At 59.8% G+C, this 17,076-nt stretch overlaps 1 protein-coding gene across 1 annotated transcript; it reads right to left on the reverse strand.

Moving 5' to 3' along the window:
- Positions 1-151: 151 nt before the first annotated feature.
- NXF1 (nuclear RNA export factor 1) lies at positions 152-16,754 on the reverse strand. Its single transcript, XM_053277683.1, has 21 exons — positions 16,591-16,754; positions 15,307-15,514; positions 13,877-13,982; positions 12,970-13,053; positions 12,071-12,175; positions 11,810-11,890; positions 11,491-11,560; positions 11,142-11,230; positions 10,428-10,535; positions 10,193-10,302; positions 7,326-7,362; positions 7,163-7,231; positions 6,943-6,998; positions 6,088-6,195; positions 5,253-5,314; positions 3,186-3,301; positions 2,998-3,040; positions 2,843-2,915; positions 1,997-2,179; positions 1,632-1,692; positions 152-999 (listed from the first exon to the last, which is right to left on the reverse strand). Exons 1-21 carry the CDS (start codon positions 16,619-16,621, stop codon positions 961-963), a joined length of 1,839 nt encoding a protein of 612 aa, XP_053133658.1. The 5' UTR covers positions 16,622-16,754; the 3' UTR covers positions 152-960.
- Positions 16,755-17,076: the final 322 nt, after the last annotated feature.

Genomic DNA, 17,076 nt, shown 5'->3' on the forward strand with positions numbered 1-17,076 from the left:
AGCAGCTCCGGCTTTGGGTTCCTCACAAGCACAATCAAAGGTCCAAGCACCAAGGCTCTTTCCCCTGGTTTCCGGAGGTGACCTGGTCTTCTGGGCCAAGACTCTACAGGGACAGGATCCTCTTTCTGGTTTAGAAAACAGAGACTCAAGCGAGGTTTTAATAATAATAATTTTACTAAACACAGTGTTTGCAAGAACTACAAGTGGAAGAGAAAGACCAGAGCCGCAGCGGGAGGCACACGTGTGCCAACCACCACTCCCTCCTCCTCCTCCTGAGGGAAGTGACTGCAGCGTCCCAGGAACGGAAGAGAAAAAGGAGCAAGGAGGGGCCAGGCCTGAGCTGCGGCTCAGAAACTGCCAGAGGCCATTTAGAACAAGGAGACGGAGTCGAGATGGTACCAGCCTTGGGGAAAGGCCTTGTACCCGCTGGGAGTGGGCTGCTGCCCTTCCTTCCCCCCACACAGCAAAGCTTTGGGCCCTAGAGGACTGGGGGGGGGGGCTCTAAACCTCCAAGTTGGGGAGAGCCAGGCCCTTGAGCCTAGGCAGTACAAGGCAGGATTCCTGAGACAACCGCTGCAGAGGAAGGAGGTGGCAAGAATACACGAAGGAAAATGCACAAAGTCTCCACATTCAAAGGAGGGGGGAAGCAGCCCGGAAGGACCTTCGCCTCAGGACCTGGTGACGGGGCCGCCGGCGGAATTCATGCTCGACCCAGCCCAGCTTCCTAGCCCCTCTCCCTGCTGCCATCTTCTGCCGCTGCCGCTTGGAGGTGCTGCCATGTTCACAGTGCTTGCCGCAGTCCTGGCCTCTGGCCCCCTCCAAAGGGCACGGTGCAGCCTTCACAGTCGCCACAGGGGGAAGTCTCTCCACTTCGAAAACTGAATTTTCATACACTTATTTACAAGGGGTGAAACGGAGCTCTGTTGGTTTTGGTCAGGGTGACAGGGCCCCACCCCCAGTTCAGTTCATGAAAGCCACCTCAGGAATCTTCCCTTTCGCCTGGAAAAAAGGAACCACCAAGATTACCACCAGGGAAGTCCTAAAAGGAAACAGACCCTCGTGGGAAGCTCCCAACCGAGCCCGGAGCGGGCCAGTGGCTTCTTTGTGCTCCCAAATCCAGAGGCATCCCCTCTCCCGGCTGCAGCCACACGGGGGGCCAAGCCAAGAACCAAAGACCACCGGTCCTGCCTCCTGCTAGACCCCTTCCGCCTGAGAAGCAGGCACTAAGAGCCAACTTCCACCAGGCAAGGACTTCGAGATGCCACCTGTTCTCAGAGCAAGGCCCAGCATCTCAGGCACACCCATCCTCTGCCCTGGGGGAAAGGTCTTCTCCATGACCTCACACAGACACACAGACACACACACACACCCCACCCTGCCTAATAGTGGAGAAGCCATTCCCAGATCTCCCTGCCCTGAGCAGGGAGGGGACAACGGTATCCCTTGAGGGCTCAGGGTCAGCAGGAGGTCTGGGTGGCTTTGCACGGTCAAGATCAACAGGCTACAGCAGAGCTGGCAGGCTTGTGTGTGGCCCCGTCTGCCCCCGAACGGCCGAGAGGCGAGCAAGAGCTCCAAAGCCCCTCTTTGCTTTGGGAGGCAGAGTAATGAAGCATCTGGGGAAGGGTCCTCACCTTGAGCTGGGTGAAGGCGTGGGCAGCTTGATTGTAGTCCCAGTCGTTGTCCAAGAGGCACCTGGGCAAAGTGAGGGGTGGGTGGGAACGACATAAGGAGCTGCCACAAACCGAGTCAGGCCCTTGGTTCAGCCGGCTCAGGCCTGCCTGCACCGACTGGCAGCTGTTCTCCAAGCCAGGGATTGAACCCAGGACCTTCTGCATGCCAAGCAGATGCCCTGCCCTGGAGCGACTGCACACGAGGGGGGCGTGGGGAGGCAGCTCTCCTGCAGGGAGGACACCCGTGCCCTCTTGGGCCACCACTCTCCCCCTGGCCAGACCAGCTCTGGCTGCCTCTCCACCCAGCCCCTGCCAGCCAGACTCACTTCTGAGACCACTCGATGTTCATGCCAGACTGCAGGGAGAAGTTCTGCAGCATCTCCTGCTGCTCCGCCGAGAGGGTGGGCACGGGGCTCGAGGAAGGCGTGGGGGCTGGCATGACAAAGGCCTTCCGGATCTCCTCGTTGCTGGCCTTCCGGATGAAGAGCTGGTCGTTCACGATGCTCAGCCTGCACAGAAGGGAGGAGGCCTGCCTTGAAACTGAAGGCAGCGAGGGGGGAAAGCGAAGGTGGCGTGTGGCCTCCCTCCCCCCCCTTCAGTCTCTGGCCTAACAGGAAGCTTGCCCTCCACTTGGGTGCGGGCGGACGCACGCACGCATGCGCACACACACACAGACTCACACTGTGGGCCAACATCTGCTGCCTCTCTCTCAGCCTCTGCTTTCCCAGCTAGACAGCGCCCCAAAAGAGGGTGGCTAAAAAGCACCAAGGGCGGCTACAAAGGCGAGAACAGCCCCCAGCCAGCATTCTGCCAAAAGACAGAAAGGGGAAGAAACCCACCCGCCTTTCCCAGACCAGAGACACTTCCGCCACCAAGGGCCAGCCAACCCCTCGGCTCCTGGGCTCCCCCACTTGCCCCCCGCCCCCCCCCCCCCCCGCCAACAGAGCAGAGATTGGTGACTCTCTTCTCCTTAGCAAGAAGCCAGGAGAGCAAGTGGCCCAATCCGGCTCCCGCGCAGGAGCCCTCCAGTGGCTGTTGCTGGGGTCTCCCTGGTGAGAACTGTGGCGACAGCACCTTGGGGCATTTTTAATTTTCCGGTGTACGATGCTTTGGAAAGTGGAGTGCTCCAAGCCGCAGCCACCGAGTGGCCAGCCTTGCCCAGGCTCCCTCACCTGTTGATGCCAGCAGGCACCGCGATGAAGACGCGGGAGAAGGCCCGCACGGCGTCACGCCATCTGCCGTCCACTGCAGGCAGGAAAGGAAAGAGAGTTGGGAGGGGCAGGGCGTGGGTCTCCCTCCGGCTGCCCCCCAAGGGCCCCACACTCACCTTCCTTGAAGACCCCAAAGAGAGTGAAGCACAGCAACGAGTTCTGGAGAGGAGAAAGGAGCCAGCCCAGAGTCATCTGCCGAGCCCCCTGCCGAGAGGGCCAGGCGAGCCCATTTCCTCCCTCCGTCTCCCGCCGAGCTGGCCTGCCCTCTGGCAGGAGGCCCCCAGTCGGCCAGCCCCCTCCTCACCGTTTGCACGCAGACGTCGACCACGAAGGAGTTGGTGTCGTGCTGGGTCCTGGGCAGCTCACTGAGGAAGGCCACAGCATTCAGCCTCGTGTGCTTGAGCAGCCGGAAGCGCATGCCTGGGGCAGAGAGAGGGGGCAGGTCAGAGGCTCCGTCTCCCCCCTGCAGCCAGAGCCGGGCCTGGCCGGGCAGCAAACAAGCCTGGGGTTCTGGGGAAGTGGGGCAGAGCCCCCTCTGGGAGGCGGCGTGTGCAGGGCAGCCCCTCCCAAGAAGGGCTGCGGTGGCGGACATGCTGTGTGGCACCAGGAATGGCGCGTCCGTCGCCCACTGCATTTTGGGGACCACATAAAACAAATAGCTCCAGGCAGCCCCCCTGAATAAGAGCGAGGAAGGACAACGGACGTTGCCTAACAGGACCATTCAGGCACCAGACCATTTCAGCCTGTTGGAGAGGCCAGGCTTAAGAAACCCAAAAGGTGTGTGTGAGAGAGAGAGAGAGAGAGAGAGAGAGAGAGAAGAGGAAGTGGAGCCGAGGAAGGCGGCCTACACAAGACACAACACAACACACCCTCCCGCGGAGCGCGGCCTGGAGGACGCACCAGGGCTACACAGCAGCAGAGGCACAGCTGTCCTGGACTGACCCCAGGCATTTCCCTCGCTGACCTCAGCAGTCAGCATCGCCACCAAGTGCACGGAAGGTCCAGCAGACGCAAGGCACTTGCGAGGCTGCCAGATAGAGTCTCTCTGTCTATGGGAGTTCCAGCTTAACTGGCAGGGTTAAGAGTGAGAGAGAGAGAGAGTGTGTGTGTGTGTGCGCGCATGCGCGTGTGTCCATGTTCATTCACACTGCTTTCTTGACTTGGTCCCAGATGGTTCAACTCCGCCGGAGTCTATCTTCCTGTTTCAATGCAAATGATCCTCAGGCTTCATCTCCACGTGCACCATCTCAGACACCTTCTTCCTGCACACCAATTCCCTCTTCCGTGTCCAGGTTCCCTGAGCCACGGCTTGCTCTGCAGTCTGCATCAGCCAAATTAAGGCTAGCACCTTCCAGGAAGTGCCAGTGACAGAGTCACACACTCAGTACCCCCAGAAAGGGCGTCCAGGACCATCAGTTGGTGGGGTTCTCTGGACACGAAGCTCCAAGGATCCGTGGCCGCACACCCATCAGGCGAAGGGCTCACGGGATGGAGTTGCTGGCCCAAAGGCGGCACCTGGCAGCATCAACGGAGCACTCCTGCCCCTTTGGGCAAGGTCAGTTGGGGAGCAAACACGGACGGCGCTTGGGCCAAGGCCGGCCAAAGGCCACGGGGAGAAGGAGGTCGTCCCAGCAGGCGGGCAAGCTGGCTGGTTACTCCACGGGGCAGAGGCAGCTGGCGTCGCTGGCAGCAGAGCCCATTCTGGGGGTCCTGAAGACCCAGGCAGCGCTAGCAGGACACCGATCCGTAGCGCCCGCTCTGGCCTGGCTCCCTCTGCCTCCAACCAGTTCCAGCCAACATGGGTCAGCTCTGCTCCCTGGAGGAGGAAGTATTCTACAGGCCTCCCTGAAAGAAGCGTGACTCTCACATCTCCCAGCTGGAGCTTGGGCCAAATCGGGCTCTTTGGCGCCTTGCGCTTCTCCACAATGGGGAATTTGAAAATGGAACAGTCCAAACGAGCCATCGCTCTGCTTGGCATGCAGGAGGCCCCCGGTTCAGTCCCTGGCAGCATCTGCAGGAAGGGCTGGGAGAGACTCCTGCCTGAAGCCTTGGAGAGCCGCTGCCAGTCAGAGTAGGCAATCCGGAGCTCGACAGGCCACGGGTCTGACTCAGGCCTCTGTTTCTTGTGCTTCTGAGATGGCACCAAACCATCCCACCGGCGCAGCTCCCCTCCTGGCAGATCAGGACCCCAGTCCTGCGCAGGAACAAGGGTCTCAGCAGCAGCAGAGGGCCTACCTGGACCCAGGAGCTCCATGGAGGGGTGATCTGCCACACGGATGCCTGTGCTGGTCCTGCCTGCCCCCTTTCCTGCGCGTCTGGAGCCATGCACACCCCCATCCCCACCCCCGTGGCAACCAGGGGCTCTGCTTACAGGGATCCTTCAGCTTCTTCACATTCCTGCTGCTCTTATAGTATTCAGACAAACTCCTGGTCCTGTGGGGAGAGAGAAAACCCCATGAGGAGTCCCATGGTGGGAGGAAGGGAGGGAGAGAGAGAGAGCGCGCACACTCCTGGTGGGTTCCCCGAGCCCTTCTGTCTGCAGAGCAGAGCTGGAAAGGAGGCCATTCTATTTATTGATCTCCATGGCAAGCCCCCCAGGGTTTGGGTCTGGCTGCAGGCTGGCCAGCCACTGGGAGGTCCAGCCAACCTCCCAGGGATGAGCAGCAGTACGCCCTCTACGGCTTGTGTGCGTGCAGGCTGGATCAGGAAGGCCCCACCCTGGATGCAGGGGCACACCCAATGCTTAAAAGTCATTCTGCACAAGGATGGGGGTGGGGATCAGAGGGAACCTCACTGGTGAGGAGCCAAGGAAACCTGAAGGCAACTGTCCGCCTCCAGGAGGGCGGCACAATGTTTGCTCAGGTCTCTTGATCGCACAAAGCCTCTACTCTCCCAAATTTACATCCAGCACACAGCCCAGTATGAATGCAAGAGCACTGCTCAGAAAAGACCCCTGAAATGTCAGTCCGTCTGTTTCCCAAAGCATGGCCCACATGCGGGAGGTGGCAAGGGACACACACACACGCACCCCGGTTCCATGCCCACATCCTGCCTCTCGGGGGGGGGGGTGTGCAGGAGCTTTGGCAGGACTCCTCCACGGACGGCACTGGCAGCCCTCCTCAGGCTGGAAGGAGAGCAGTCTGTCCGGGAGCCCAACATCCAGCCCTTCCGAGGCAAGGGAAGAAGAGCCCAGAGCAGTGCCTGACCTGGAGGGGTTCACAAGTGAGCAGGGGATGGTCAAGGAGCAGCAGGCCCCGTCGTGGTAGGCGTCCAGCAAGCCCTGCCGGTCCGTGGAGTCGTAGATGGCATAATATCTGCGGGTTGCGGGGAGAGAAACATCAGTCCAACGGACGGGGCAGAAGGCAGGCCTGTGCTTCCGGCCTGGTCCTCCAACACCCAGGCTGCAGAGGGGCTCGTGTGGCTGGGGGCTCCTTCCCAAGGCATGCTGGTGTCGGTACGGAGAGGCCTCCAGCCACCTGCATCTTTGCCTGGCAGTCAGGAGTGGCGGCACGGCCAGGACCCAGGCTGTGCCCAACCAGAGCCCCGGCCGTCAGCAGGGACACCCCGACTGGTGCCTGGAAGCCCCATCTGAGACCAGCAGGGGGAAGACGGAGACCTGGAGACCAGGGTTCCCACACCCGCCCCTCTGCAGCCCGGCCAGGCGAGGACTCCTCCTCCCACAGCCCCACAGGAATCCCCGGGGCAGACCTGCATCCCCGGTCGCCATCACGGTCTACCCCCACTCCCTGAGCAGAGCACAGCTGCCCCCCTGACCGAGCTCCACGTGATTCAGGCGGGGCCACCGAGAAATGCTTTTCCAGGAAAGGCTCCACGCACCCCAGTCACTGGGCAATAGGACCCCAGGCAGCAGGGCGGGGGTGGGGGGGAGGAGAGAAACTTCCTTTCTGGTCCCCAAACAAACAGAGCTACCACTGCAACCTGCCCACCCTTGGCTTCTGGCACACCCATCACTTGACTGGCTAGCAGGCCACGCCCTCCCACCTCACTATGCCCCTCATGACCCAAGATGGCCGTTATTCCCACCCCAGTTTGAGACTTACTCTTGCAGAAACTGCAGGATGAGCCCCTTCAGGTCTTCTGAGCCAAAATAGCTGCCCTGAGTAGGGAGAGCCAAAGAGAGAAGCGGCCGGTGAGCCAGGGCCCTTCTGTGGCCCCCCAAGCATTCAGCACACCCTGCGGAGGGGGCCCTTGGCCTCCCAGGGTCTGGAATGGGCCCCCCAAGCCCTCCGCCCAACCCCACCCCTCCCCAGGTCTCCGTACCTTGCAGGGGGGCAGCTTGGTCGGTGTTTCGACATCAAAAGAGATGGGAGGGGGGAGTTCGTGGCCGTCCTGCAGAAGGAGAGGGAGGGGTGAAGGGGCCGCGCGGAGAGCCCAGCCCAGCCCAGCCCAGCCCAGCCCCCCTTCCCCGCACCGGGCTACTCACCAGCCGCAGCAGCTTGGGAAACCGTTCTCGGACGGCGCTGTCAGAATGGGAACAGGAGTGAGTGAGGCAGCTTCTTCCCAGAGCAGTGCCCGCCCCGCCCGGCCCCCTTCTCCGATGCAGCAGCAGCCCTTCTTCCCCTTTAAACCCAGGACTGGGGGTGGGGGGGGGAGAGGAGACTCCCCCCAACTGCTCTCAAAAGGAGGCGGGGGGCAGCAGTGAGGAGTGGCTGGGCTGCATAAGGGACAGGGTGCCCCCGACACCTTCCTTACAGAGAGGGGAGCGGGGGGGGGCACTGCCCAGTGAGAGGGCCTCCGCTCAGCATGCAGAAGGGCCCGTTGGGTCCCTGCCGGCATCTCCAGGGAGGGCTGTGAAAGACCCCAGGAGAGCCGCTGCCAGTCTCGGTCTAAGGCTGGAGATGGGGCCGCAGCTCAGTGAGAGAGCCTCTGCTTGGCAGGCAGGAGGGCCTGGGGCCAGCCCTGCCAGCATCTCCTCCAGGGAGGGATGGGAAAGACCCCAGAGGGGCGCTGCCAGACAGTGTAGACAGCCCTCCGAGAGAGGGGCCCAGGGTCTGACTCAGCAAAAGGCCGCTCCCTACGCTCCTAGCTCAGTGCCCCACAGGCAACCTATTATTTGTATTGATTACAGAGGCTCTGGGGCTTGGCCCGTACATATGGGCTTGGCCCGCCTCTCCTCGGCTGTAAGTTAAAGAGCAGCCAGCCTCCAGGAGAGGAAACCTTAGGAAAGCTGGAGGGCTGCGGAGAACAGGGAGAATGGCCTCACTGGGGTCCCAGCTCTCCTCCCTCTTCCTCTTGATTACTCACCAGAGTCTTTAAGAAAAGCCCCCTTATAAAAGGCTGCCCATTTGTCTGTCTCTCTGCACGCCCAAGAGATCCACACGCATAAGGCTTTCAAACCACGGCACAGAACCACCTCGGGGAGGGCTTGTACAGCTGCCCACGAGACCCACTGAGGTTCTGCCTCTTTGGGCACTAACTGGGTGAAGTAACACAAATGAGGCACAGAGAAGCACTTTGCTGGTGAGGCATTAGGACAGGTTTCAAAGCCGCATTACGGATCACTCGGATCTGAGCCGACGTTCTCTCTCCTGTATACTGGAATCGGACTCAGGTCTGGTGGGGAGAAGTCACGCCAGCTCTCCCTGAATGGGCCAGAGCGTTCTACGCAGACGGGAAATGGGCCAGTTTCATGCTTGCAGTTCTGCTCCTTGACATAGTACAAGGGCAACGGTGGCAGTTATTTATGGACCATTACACTTCTCTACTGCCTCCGACAGCTGTCTGCAGGCAGTGCTGTTTAGTCAGGATCAGACATCTCACAGGTAGTAAGTAAACTGCAGCTTTGGCCAGCAGAGCAGAAGAGATCTTAAGGGAAACGCTCTGCAAAACTCATGCCCTTCCCATGGTAGTTTTACACATGCACATGGGTGTGAGAGGCAGACGAGGGAAGGCCACGGTGCTAGATGGCTCCCTCTGAACTTACCTGAGCTTTTTACTCACCCGCACAGCTCACTGACAGGGAAGGTGCTCCACAGAGGCCGGAGGGAGGGAGGGAGGGAGGGAGGGAGGGAGGGAGGAAGGGGCGGGGAAGGGGGAATAGACAAGGTTCCCCACTGGTCGCAGAGGTGCCTCAAACACCGCTCCCGCATCAAGGCCCAAATGTAATTGAGTGACTGCGGCAGACGGTGGGGGTGAGGGGCGGTGGGGGTGAGGGGCAGGGGAGGCAGGAGACGGAAGGAAACACAGAGGAAAGGCCTGGGAACCTGCCCCGCCCTCCCCCATGGATGCACAGCCTCGCCCCCCCTGGGTGTGTCCCTCCGACACCCTCCACCACAGAGAGGTCCAGGCGCCTGCCCACGCCAGCAGGGATCCCAGCAGAGAAGAGGGGAGGAAAAAGGTTGTGCGGAGGTGAACCCATCGCATCAGTCAGCGGCTGCTCCAGCCCAAAGTCAGTCCGTTCCGTGCTCTCTGCTGATGGAGAAGCACAAGGCTCCTCCTCTGGAAAGAGCGCTGGCGCTTTCCGAAAGCGACTGGCAGAGAATGAGCACGCGTGACGACGTGGCAGTGGCGGCGCCCAGGTCTTGACCACCAGCTCCTCCGGAGAGGGGCCGCGCTGCGACTGTGCCTGTCTGCGGTGGTTCCTTCCGTGAGGAATCGCACCCGTCTTGGGCTAAGCAGCCTTCTGTGAGGGCCAGACACACGAGGGGCGCCCCAGGGCTGGGCAGCTGGGGTTCCGCTCCAAAACACAGGCTCCGCGTGCCCCGGCAGGGTCCAGGCCTGCTTGGCACTGCGTGAGGCGGCTCTCAAGGCCGAGAGCGATCCAAGGCCCCAGGGGGGCGGCATGGCTTGGCAGGTCCACATGGAGGTGTGGGGGGGGCGTGGGGGGAGACTGGGCAGGGAGGAAGAGGCTGTGCATGCCGAGGGCCCGGAGGGAGGAAAGCAGGGGGGGCGGGAGGGGGGTGAAGGGAGAGACACAGCTGGGAAGGGGGGGAGGCCACTGAGGACGCACACCTGAGCAGGTGGGCAGGGCGGGGGGGAGGAGAGGAAGCACTCCAACCTCGCTGAAATAAAACCATGGTCAGATGCAGAAGCAGCAGCAGCAGCAGCACAGTCCGGAGCCAGAAACGCAGAGGGAGGGCCTCCAGGGAGGCTCTGCCGTGGCCAAGGCCAGCGGTGTGGAGGGACAGAAGCGCCCACCGCGCTCCAGTGGGCGCCGGAGAGGCCTTCTCACAGAGAGCTGGGCGGGGGCATCTTCAGCGAGCCCTGCTGGGCAGAGGCAGCCACATTCAGGCGGAAGAGAGCGGGCGGGCGGGTGGGCTGCCTGCCTGCCAGGAGGCCGGAGCAGCTCACCGGATGTACGTGGACTGGTCTCGGAAGCTGTCGCACAGCTGGTTGCCATCCAGCCACAGCTCATCCAGCTTCAGGCCTTTCAGCTTGTTCAGGTCCCGCTCCGACTTCAGCTGAGAGGCAGGAGAGATTGAGAGAGAGAGAGAGAGAGAGAGAGAAAGCCCTGCATGAGCCGGAGGGCGGGGGGGATTCGAGGGCCCAAGTGGCTCCGGCTGGGCCAAGAGGCGCTGCGGCTCACCCAGTTGGAAGACAAGTTGAGGCTCTTCAGTTTGGGGGCCTTCAGGGGCAGCTCGGCCAAGTCGTCCAGCCGGAAGAGCCTGTTGGTGCTCAAGTCCAGCGAGAGGAGCTGCAAGAAGGGAAGAGAGCCCAGGAGTGAGGCCAGGACGGAAGGGGGCTGTGCGATGCTGCCTGCCTGCCAGCCAGCCACACCAAACCCAGAGGCACCACCTGCAAATCGCCCCACGGCAAGCAACGCCACCGCACACCCCATCTGCCAGGCGAGATGCGGGGAGGGTTGCTAAGGGAGTCCCCTTTTAATGGTGCCCAAGTCAGATGTTTTTCATCCCGGCCCCACAATCTGGCTCCCTCCAGCAGGACTGATCCTTTTCCTCTGAAGCTGGAAAGGAGAGGAAAACTGGGACAGATGCCGGTAGAGAAGAAGAGCAGTGCAGGTGTGTGTGTGTGCATGCAGTCCTGTTGAGTCACGGGATGTCCTTCAAGAGGCTGGCTCAACTATTAATAAGTGAGGCTGTGGAAATATCGGTGCCCGAGGGCCCAGGAGACAGGCTCAAGGGCCTGACTCAGGTGACAGCAGCTTCCAATGTTCCTAACATTAAGCAGCCGTTTAAGCCTTCTTCTTCAGGACCTCAGGAAGCTCTCCTCTGTGGTTTCAAAGCCACCCAGAGACCCAGACAGTTGGGAGGGAGGAAAAGAAGGAAGGAAAATGGCTGACCTCAGGAATGTTCTCCCCGATGATCTGCATCACAGTTTTCATGCAGTTTGAGCGGTTCAAGAACATCTCGATGTTTTGCTCTAACAGATCTGAAGAGTTAAACACAAAAGAGGCCAGAAGCCTTCGTCTCATTTGCCACCATCAGAGCATCACCATCGGTGAGCAGTGGGACCTCTGCGCGATGTAGGCACCGACAACTCCACGCCTCCAGCCCTCTGGGCGAGCAGGACCCCCAGGCGCAAGGCCAGCGACTGGTGCAGCTGCCTGCTTGGGCTCGACACCAAGGCAGAGGCCATTCTAGGTGAGCAGCGGCTGCCCTGGCTGCTGAAAGAGCGGCTGAGAGACCCACCTGGATCAGCATTGAGCTTCTTCAAGTCCAAGGCCTGCAGGGAGCCATCGTACCTCTTGCTCATGCACTTCTGAAAGCAGCGAGGAAAACCCCCATCAGAGAGAGGTGGCCCGAGAACAGCCTTGGCCCCCACCAGCCCAGCCTCGGGGGGGGGGGGGGAGAACCAGCTCCTTCCCCCTAAGCCAGCTGACCGGGATCTGGAGACAGGCTTGTCGAGAGACGAGCCTGGCACTGACACCATCGCCCCCGGCCCCCAGGAATGCCCGGCCAGCTGGTGAGTGGACAGCAGGTAGAGACGGCTCAGGCTTGGCCTACACACCTTCAGGTGCTCGATCTCCTCCAGGCTCAACTCACGATGGGCCGGTTTGGATACGCTGCACTGATTTGTGAGGATTGGCATCTGCAAAGAAGGGCCGGTTGGAGCAGGGAAGGCCACAGAGGGGACCAGGCCCAAGCGAGGATGGCGGCCTGGCTAGAGACGCGAGAGCGAGCGGGAGCCAGCCCCACCCCCGCTCAGGCCTCCAGCTTCCTTGGACTAGCGTTCCCCCCCACCCCACTGCCAGCGCAAGCACCACCCAACCTTGTAGCCATCCGGGCCAACGACCTTGCGGGATATCTGCCGGAGGGCATTGGCTGTCTGGGCGTCAGCAACGTAGAACACCAAGCGGTTATTTATATGGTGGATCTGCGGGAAAGAAAGACACATGTAGGGGCAAGACACGCCTCTGCTGGTTTTATAAGGAAGCCGGTCTCCGGAAAAGGTGAGGACTGTATGGAAACACAGGCTGCTGCAGCAGCAGCAGCTCACACTCTGAAGGATGCACACATTTCTCTCACCAGTGCCGGGAAAACACACACAGGGGCCCCCTTTCCTCTCCGCAGCAGGTCAGCAGAGAGAGTGACTCCTGGCACACCCGCCCCGCCGTCAGGCAGGCTCCGGGCCAGAGGGGGCCATGTGCTCTCAGGAGGAGAGATTCTCCAGCACCCCTCCGTTGTAGCACCGGCTCCGTCAGGGAATCCCAGCCCAGTACTCTGATGACCGATCTTAAGGGCATCCAGAAGCCCCACCCTTCAGCTCCCTAGCTGGAGCCAAACCACTCCCTGGTGCTTCCTGGATCACTGCTTAAAAGGTGGTTCAGACTCATCTACTCACCCAGGCTTTTGATTAGAGAATTCAACATTGTTTTAAATTGTTTTGATGTTTCATTGAAAATCGCCCAGACACGTGAGTTTTCGGCAGTATGTTGTTAAATCAAAGCAAGTGTCTATGAAAGACAGCGGGCCAAAGCCCCCACCCTCCGAGGGTGCAGCAAGCTCACCGCACTGCCAATGGAGGGACGGAGCTGGGAAGAGATCAGGGCTGGCTCAGGGCTCTAGCGGCCAGCCCTCACGGCACCCTCCAGGCAACTCCTCTCACCACAAAGCATTTGGGATCCACGCAGCAAGAGGTGCCCCGACAGCCAAGGACGCCTCGCTTACCTCCAACGGATTGACGGGGGTGCTGCATGTCTCCTGGATGGACCTGATTAACCAGGACTGGTCGTATTTCCGCCCGCCGGGGATCTGAGAAGAAGGCACACCAGCCAATTAGGGCAGCATATCTAGGAGAAGGTTGCAGCAATGTCTGTGAAGCGCAGCGATGCCGAAATCCAAGGCCAAGAACCACTGGGGGCGCTGGGAAGAGGTCCTTCATACAGCAAAGTGAACGGCAGGGTGTCTTCCTTTTACCACAAGACCAGGAGAGCTGGTCTTGTAGTAACAAGCACGACTTGTCCCCTCTGCTAAGCAGGGTCCGCCCTGGTTGCTTTTGAATGGGAGGCTTGATGTAGTGTGAGCACTGTCAGGGAAATTCCCCTGAGGGGATGAAGCCGCTCCGGGAAGAGCAGAAGAAGGTTCCAAGTTCTCTCCCTGGCAGCATCTCCAAGATAGGGCTGAGAGAGGTTCCTGCCTGCAACCTGGGAGAAGCTGCTGCCAGTCTGGGAAGACAATACTGAGCTAGATAGAACCCATGGTCTGACTCAGTATATGGCAGCTTTCTAGGTTCCTATGTAGCCCAGCAGACATCCTGTGTTTGGCCGGGGAATGGAACTGCTACACCTCAGCTGACAGCAACCCTCAGGAATGGAGTACCTGTGCCAGCACTGACTGTCCGTAAGGACACAGGAAGCTGCCTTCTACCGAGTCAGACCCTTGGTCCATCCAGCTCAGTACTGCCTATACTGGCTGGTAGCCGTTCTCCCAGGTTCCAGGCAGGAGACTCTCCCAGCCACTGCCAGGGATTGAGAGAACTTCTGCATGCAAAGCAGAGGCTGCTCCATCACTGAGCTACAACCCCACCCCACCCCACCCCACCCCCAACTCCACTTCCCTCCTCCTCAGGACTCACCGTGATCCTGTACCAGACCTTGTAGCCTTCCTCTGAGTTTGGATTCCGCCTCATTCCAGGGCGCATGCCTCCCCTGTCCCGGTTTGGCCGTGACCCATAGGGAGAGCTGAGAATTAGAAAGCCAGCATTGAATAAGAGGGAGGAGCACCCCAAGGGCTGAATCAGGATGTGGGAGAGCCAGGCTCCAAGGCGAGTGTGTGGAGAACTAGGCTAGGAAGAAGTGATTCAGATGGCCCCATTGCTCCGCCTTCACAGCAGCAGCAGCAGCAGCAGCAGCAGCAGCAGCAGCAGCAGCAGCTAAGAACCTGGAGCTGGTTAGGCAGGAAAGGCTCACCTTCAACACGGAGCCCCACCTGCCCTTATTATTGCGTGAGAGGATCCACCATTCAGAGTAGTCAACAGCAAAACAGATCACAAACAGATCACAAACTGAACTCCAGCCTGAACTGAACAAACTGAACACCAGCAAAACAAGCCAGCAAACAAGCACACACGCATGCACGCACACACACCCCTTTGACTTTATTCAATTCCTCTTTTGGATCCACTCTCCTTTCCTGCAATTTCTGGAAGACTTTTTTTCTTTTAAACACACACAGGGTTGGTTACATGCTTTATGAAAACTAACAACAAACTGTTCGCCCATGATTAGGATTAGAAACCAACCAACCAACCAACCAGGGCAACATCTCACTTTGATAAAAACCCTTCCTTCCTCAACACCTCACCTTGTCAACAAGAGCAGGTGTTCCATTTGCTACCAGTTAATGGAAACACAATTCAAAAGCGTGTCAGTCTTAGACAGAAAGATGGTCATGGGTAGAAAGCAGGACACCCCTCCTCCGTGGATAAAACAATTGTTAATTTAGATGTGCACCTTGACCTAGCAGCACCTCCAAGAACCCTGTCGTGCAAGAGGGACTGGATAGATGAGATGCAGCTTGGCACTCTCACTCTGGGCCCAATTCAAGGGGCAGGTCTTAATCTTTAAAGCCTTCAAGAACTTGGAAACCAAGTCCAAAGAAAAAGATCACCTCCACCCACACAAACTTGCCCAGATAGTAAGATCTGCAGAGGTCCTTCTGCAAGTGCTCTAGGTCAGGGCTCTTTCAGCCGTGACAGCCAGCCTATCTCCCCACACATTATTCCTCGTCCTTTTCCCACCAAATCAAGACCCTCTCTTTTTGCTCAACTCACCCAGCATTTTTAAAATATTTTAACACTGACCGATGGTTTCATCTGGCTTTTAAATTCCCTCTGCTGTTTACCTTTGCCTGGTTGCTTTACTGATGACTGTACTTTTAATGGCTTCCTTAGAAAACAACGCAGAAGCAGGTAAAATGAAAGGTACCGCCTAAGCCCCTGATGCTCCCATTTGACCAACCCTGACCCTAGAGCAGAACAGCCCCTCCCCGGACAAGGCGACTCACTAGCGAGGGCGCAGCGCATCCTGAGGCTCGTTCATGAGCACATCGCCGTCCTCCTCCTCCTCCAGTGGCCTGCGAGGGCTGGGGCCAGGGTTGCTCCAGTTCCGTGGATGGTTCATTTCACTGTACAGCCTCCCGCGAAAGGAGCCCCGGCCCTTTCTCCTCCGTGGCGGGAAGGGCCTGCCGCCTCCACCCACACGGTCGTCATGTTCTGTGCAGGGGTAACACAGGGCGGTGTCAGAAACCTCACAGGCAGCCGAGGTACGTGAAGGTATACACCAGAGAAAGCATCACAGCCACATCGGGCAAAACTCCAGGATGGACTTCAGGTTGTCCTCGTCCTCCTCAGCGGGTGCAGCCAACCCAAGAATACAAGGCACGTCTGGACGCTCTACTGCTTCTCTTGAGAAGTACCCCACACAAAACCCCTCAGCACACCAGCTTCTCCAACCATCAGGAGGGCATACTAGTCCTTAGGAGCACAGGAAATTACCTTCCCCATCTTGCTCAGTATTGTCAACACACTGACTGGCAGCAGCTCTTCAGGGTTTCAGCCAAAGAAAGGTCCCCCCCCCCCCCGCCGCCGCCACATCCCTCCCTGGAGATGCTGCCAGGGACTCTGAACCACGACCTTCTGCCTGTGAAGCAGATGCTCCAACACTGAGCCTCATCCCCATCCCGAGACATGATGATGAGGAACCGCCTCCTACTGCTGAGCCAGACCATGAGACCTCAGCACAGTCTCCTGCGACCATGACCGGCAGCCTCTCTCCAGGATGTCAGGGGCTGGGGGGCTCCTTTCCCAGCCCTCTCTGGAAACACTCCGAGGGGCTGACCTCTTGCAGGCCAAGCAGGTGCTCCGCCACTGAGCTGTGGTCCCTCCCGTCTGAAGCTGCCATCTACTGAGTCAGGCCCTTGGCCCATGGAGCTCAGCAAGGCTGACACTGACGGGCAGGGGCTCTCCGGGGTCCCAGCAGGCAGGAACTTTTCCCACTCCCATCCCTGCCTGGAGAGGCTGCCGGGGATTAGGAACCTGGGGACACCTTGCCTGCAGGACGAAGGGGGGGGTCTCTACCCCTGAGCCAGGGCCCCCCCCGCCCCCCCCCACGGGCCTCCCCTCTCTCCTCCCACGGCCCCTCCCCCAGGCCCCCCTCTCCTCCAGGTTCCCCTCCTCTTCCCAGGTCCACCGCCCGCCCCCCGCAGTCCTTCTCCCCTCCCCGGTCCTTCTTACTCCCTCCCCCCCCCGCCGCCGCCCTTTGGCCTCTGGCGCTCGCCTCCCGCCCTCACCGTTGTACTCCCCTCTCCCGCAGTCGGCCATCGAGAGAGGCGGGGGGGGTCGGCTCGTTCCCTCACAGCCGTCACCAAAGGCGCCGTCGTAATCCCAGGCCCAAGCGGCGAGAAGCGCATGCGCCGCGGCTCCGGGACAAGGGGGCCGAGCAACGGCTGCCGACGCGCCTCACCGCCTCCCGATTGGCTGCTCGCGGGAGGAGACGGGGCCACCATAGAGGCCGGGTGGGTGGGAGAGGACTGGAGCGGCACCAGCTTCCGGTCGGAGGAGTTTGTTGGTGCCGCTCTGCCACGTGAGCTCTCTGTGGTGAAAACTCTCCCTTTTTTTCTTCTCTGGTCTGGTCTCCCTCCTTCCGTGAGCTTCGGAACTCCCGGACACTGGGACATGCTTTTCGGGTTACCTGTGAAGATGTCCCCGTTTTGTAAGGCTTTTTATGGACTAGTTTCAAAGGAGGAGGTTTGGATTGCTGCCTCCTCATTCCAGTG

This window comes from Hemicordylus capensis, chromosome 14 (genome assembly GCF_027244095.1).
Source record: "Hemicordylus capensis ecotype Gifberg chromosome 14, rHemCap1.1.pri, whole genome shotgun sequence".
In the NCBI taxonomy this organism is placed as follows: Eukaryota; Metazoa; Chordata; class Lepidosauria; order Squamata; family Cordylidae; genus Hemicordylus; species Hemicordylus capensis.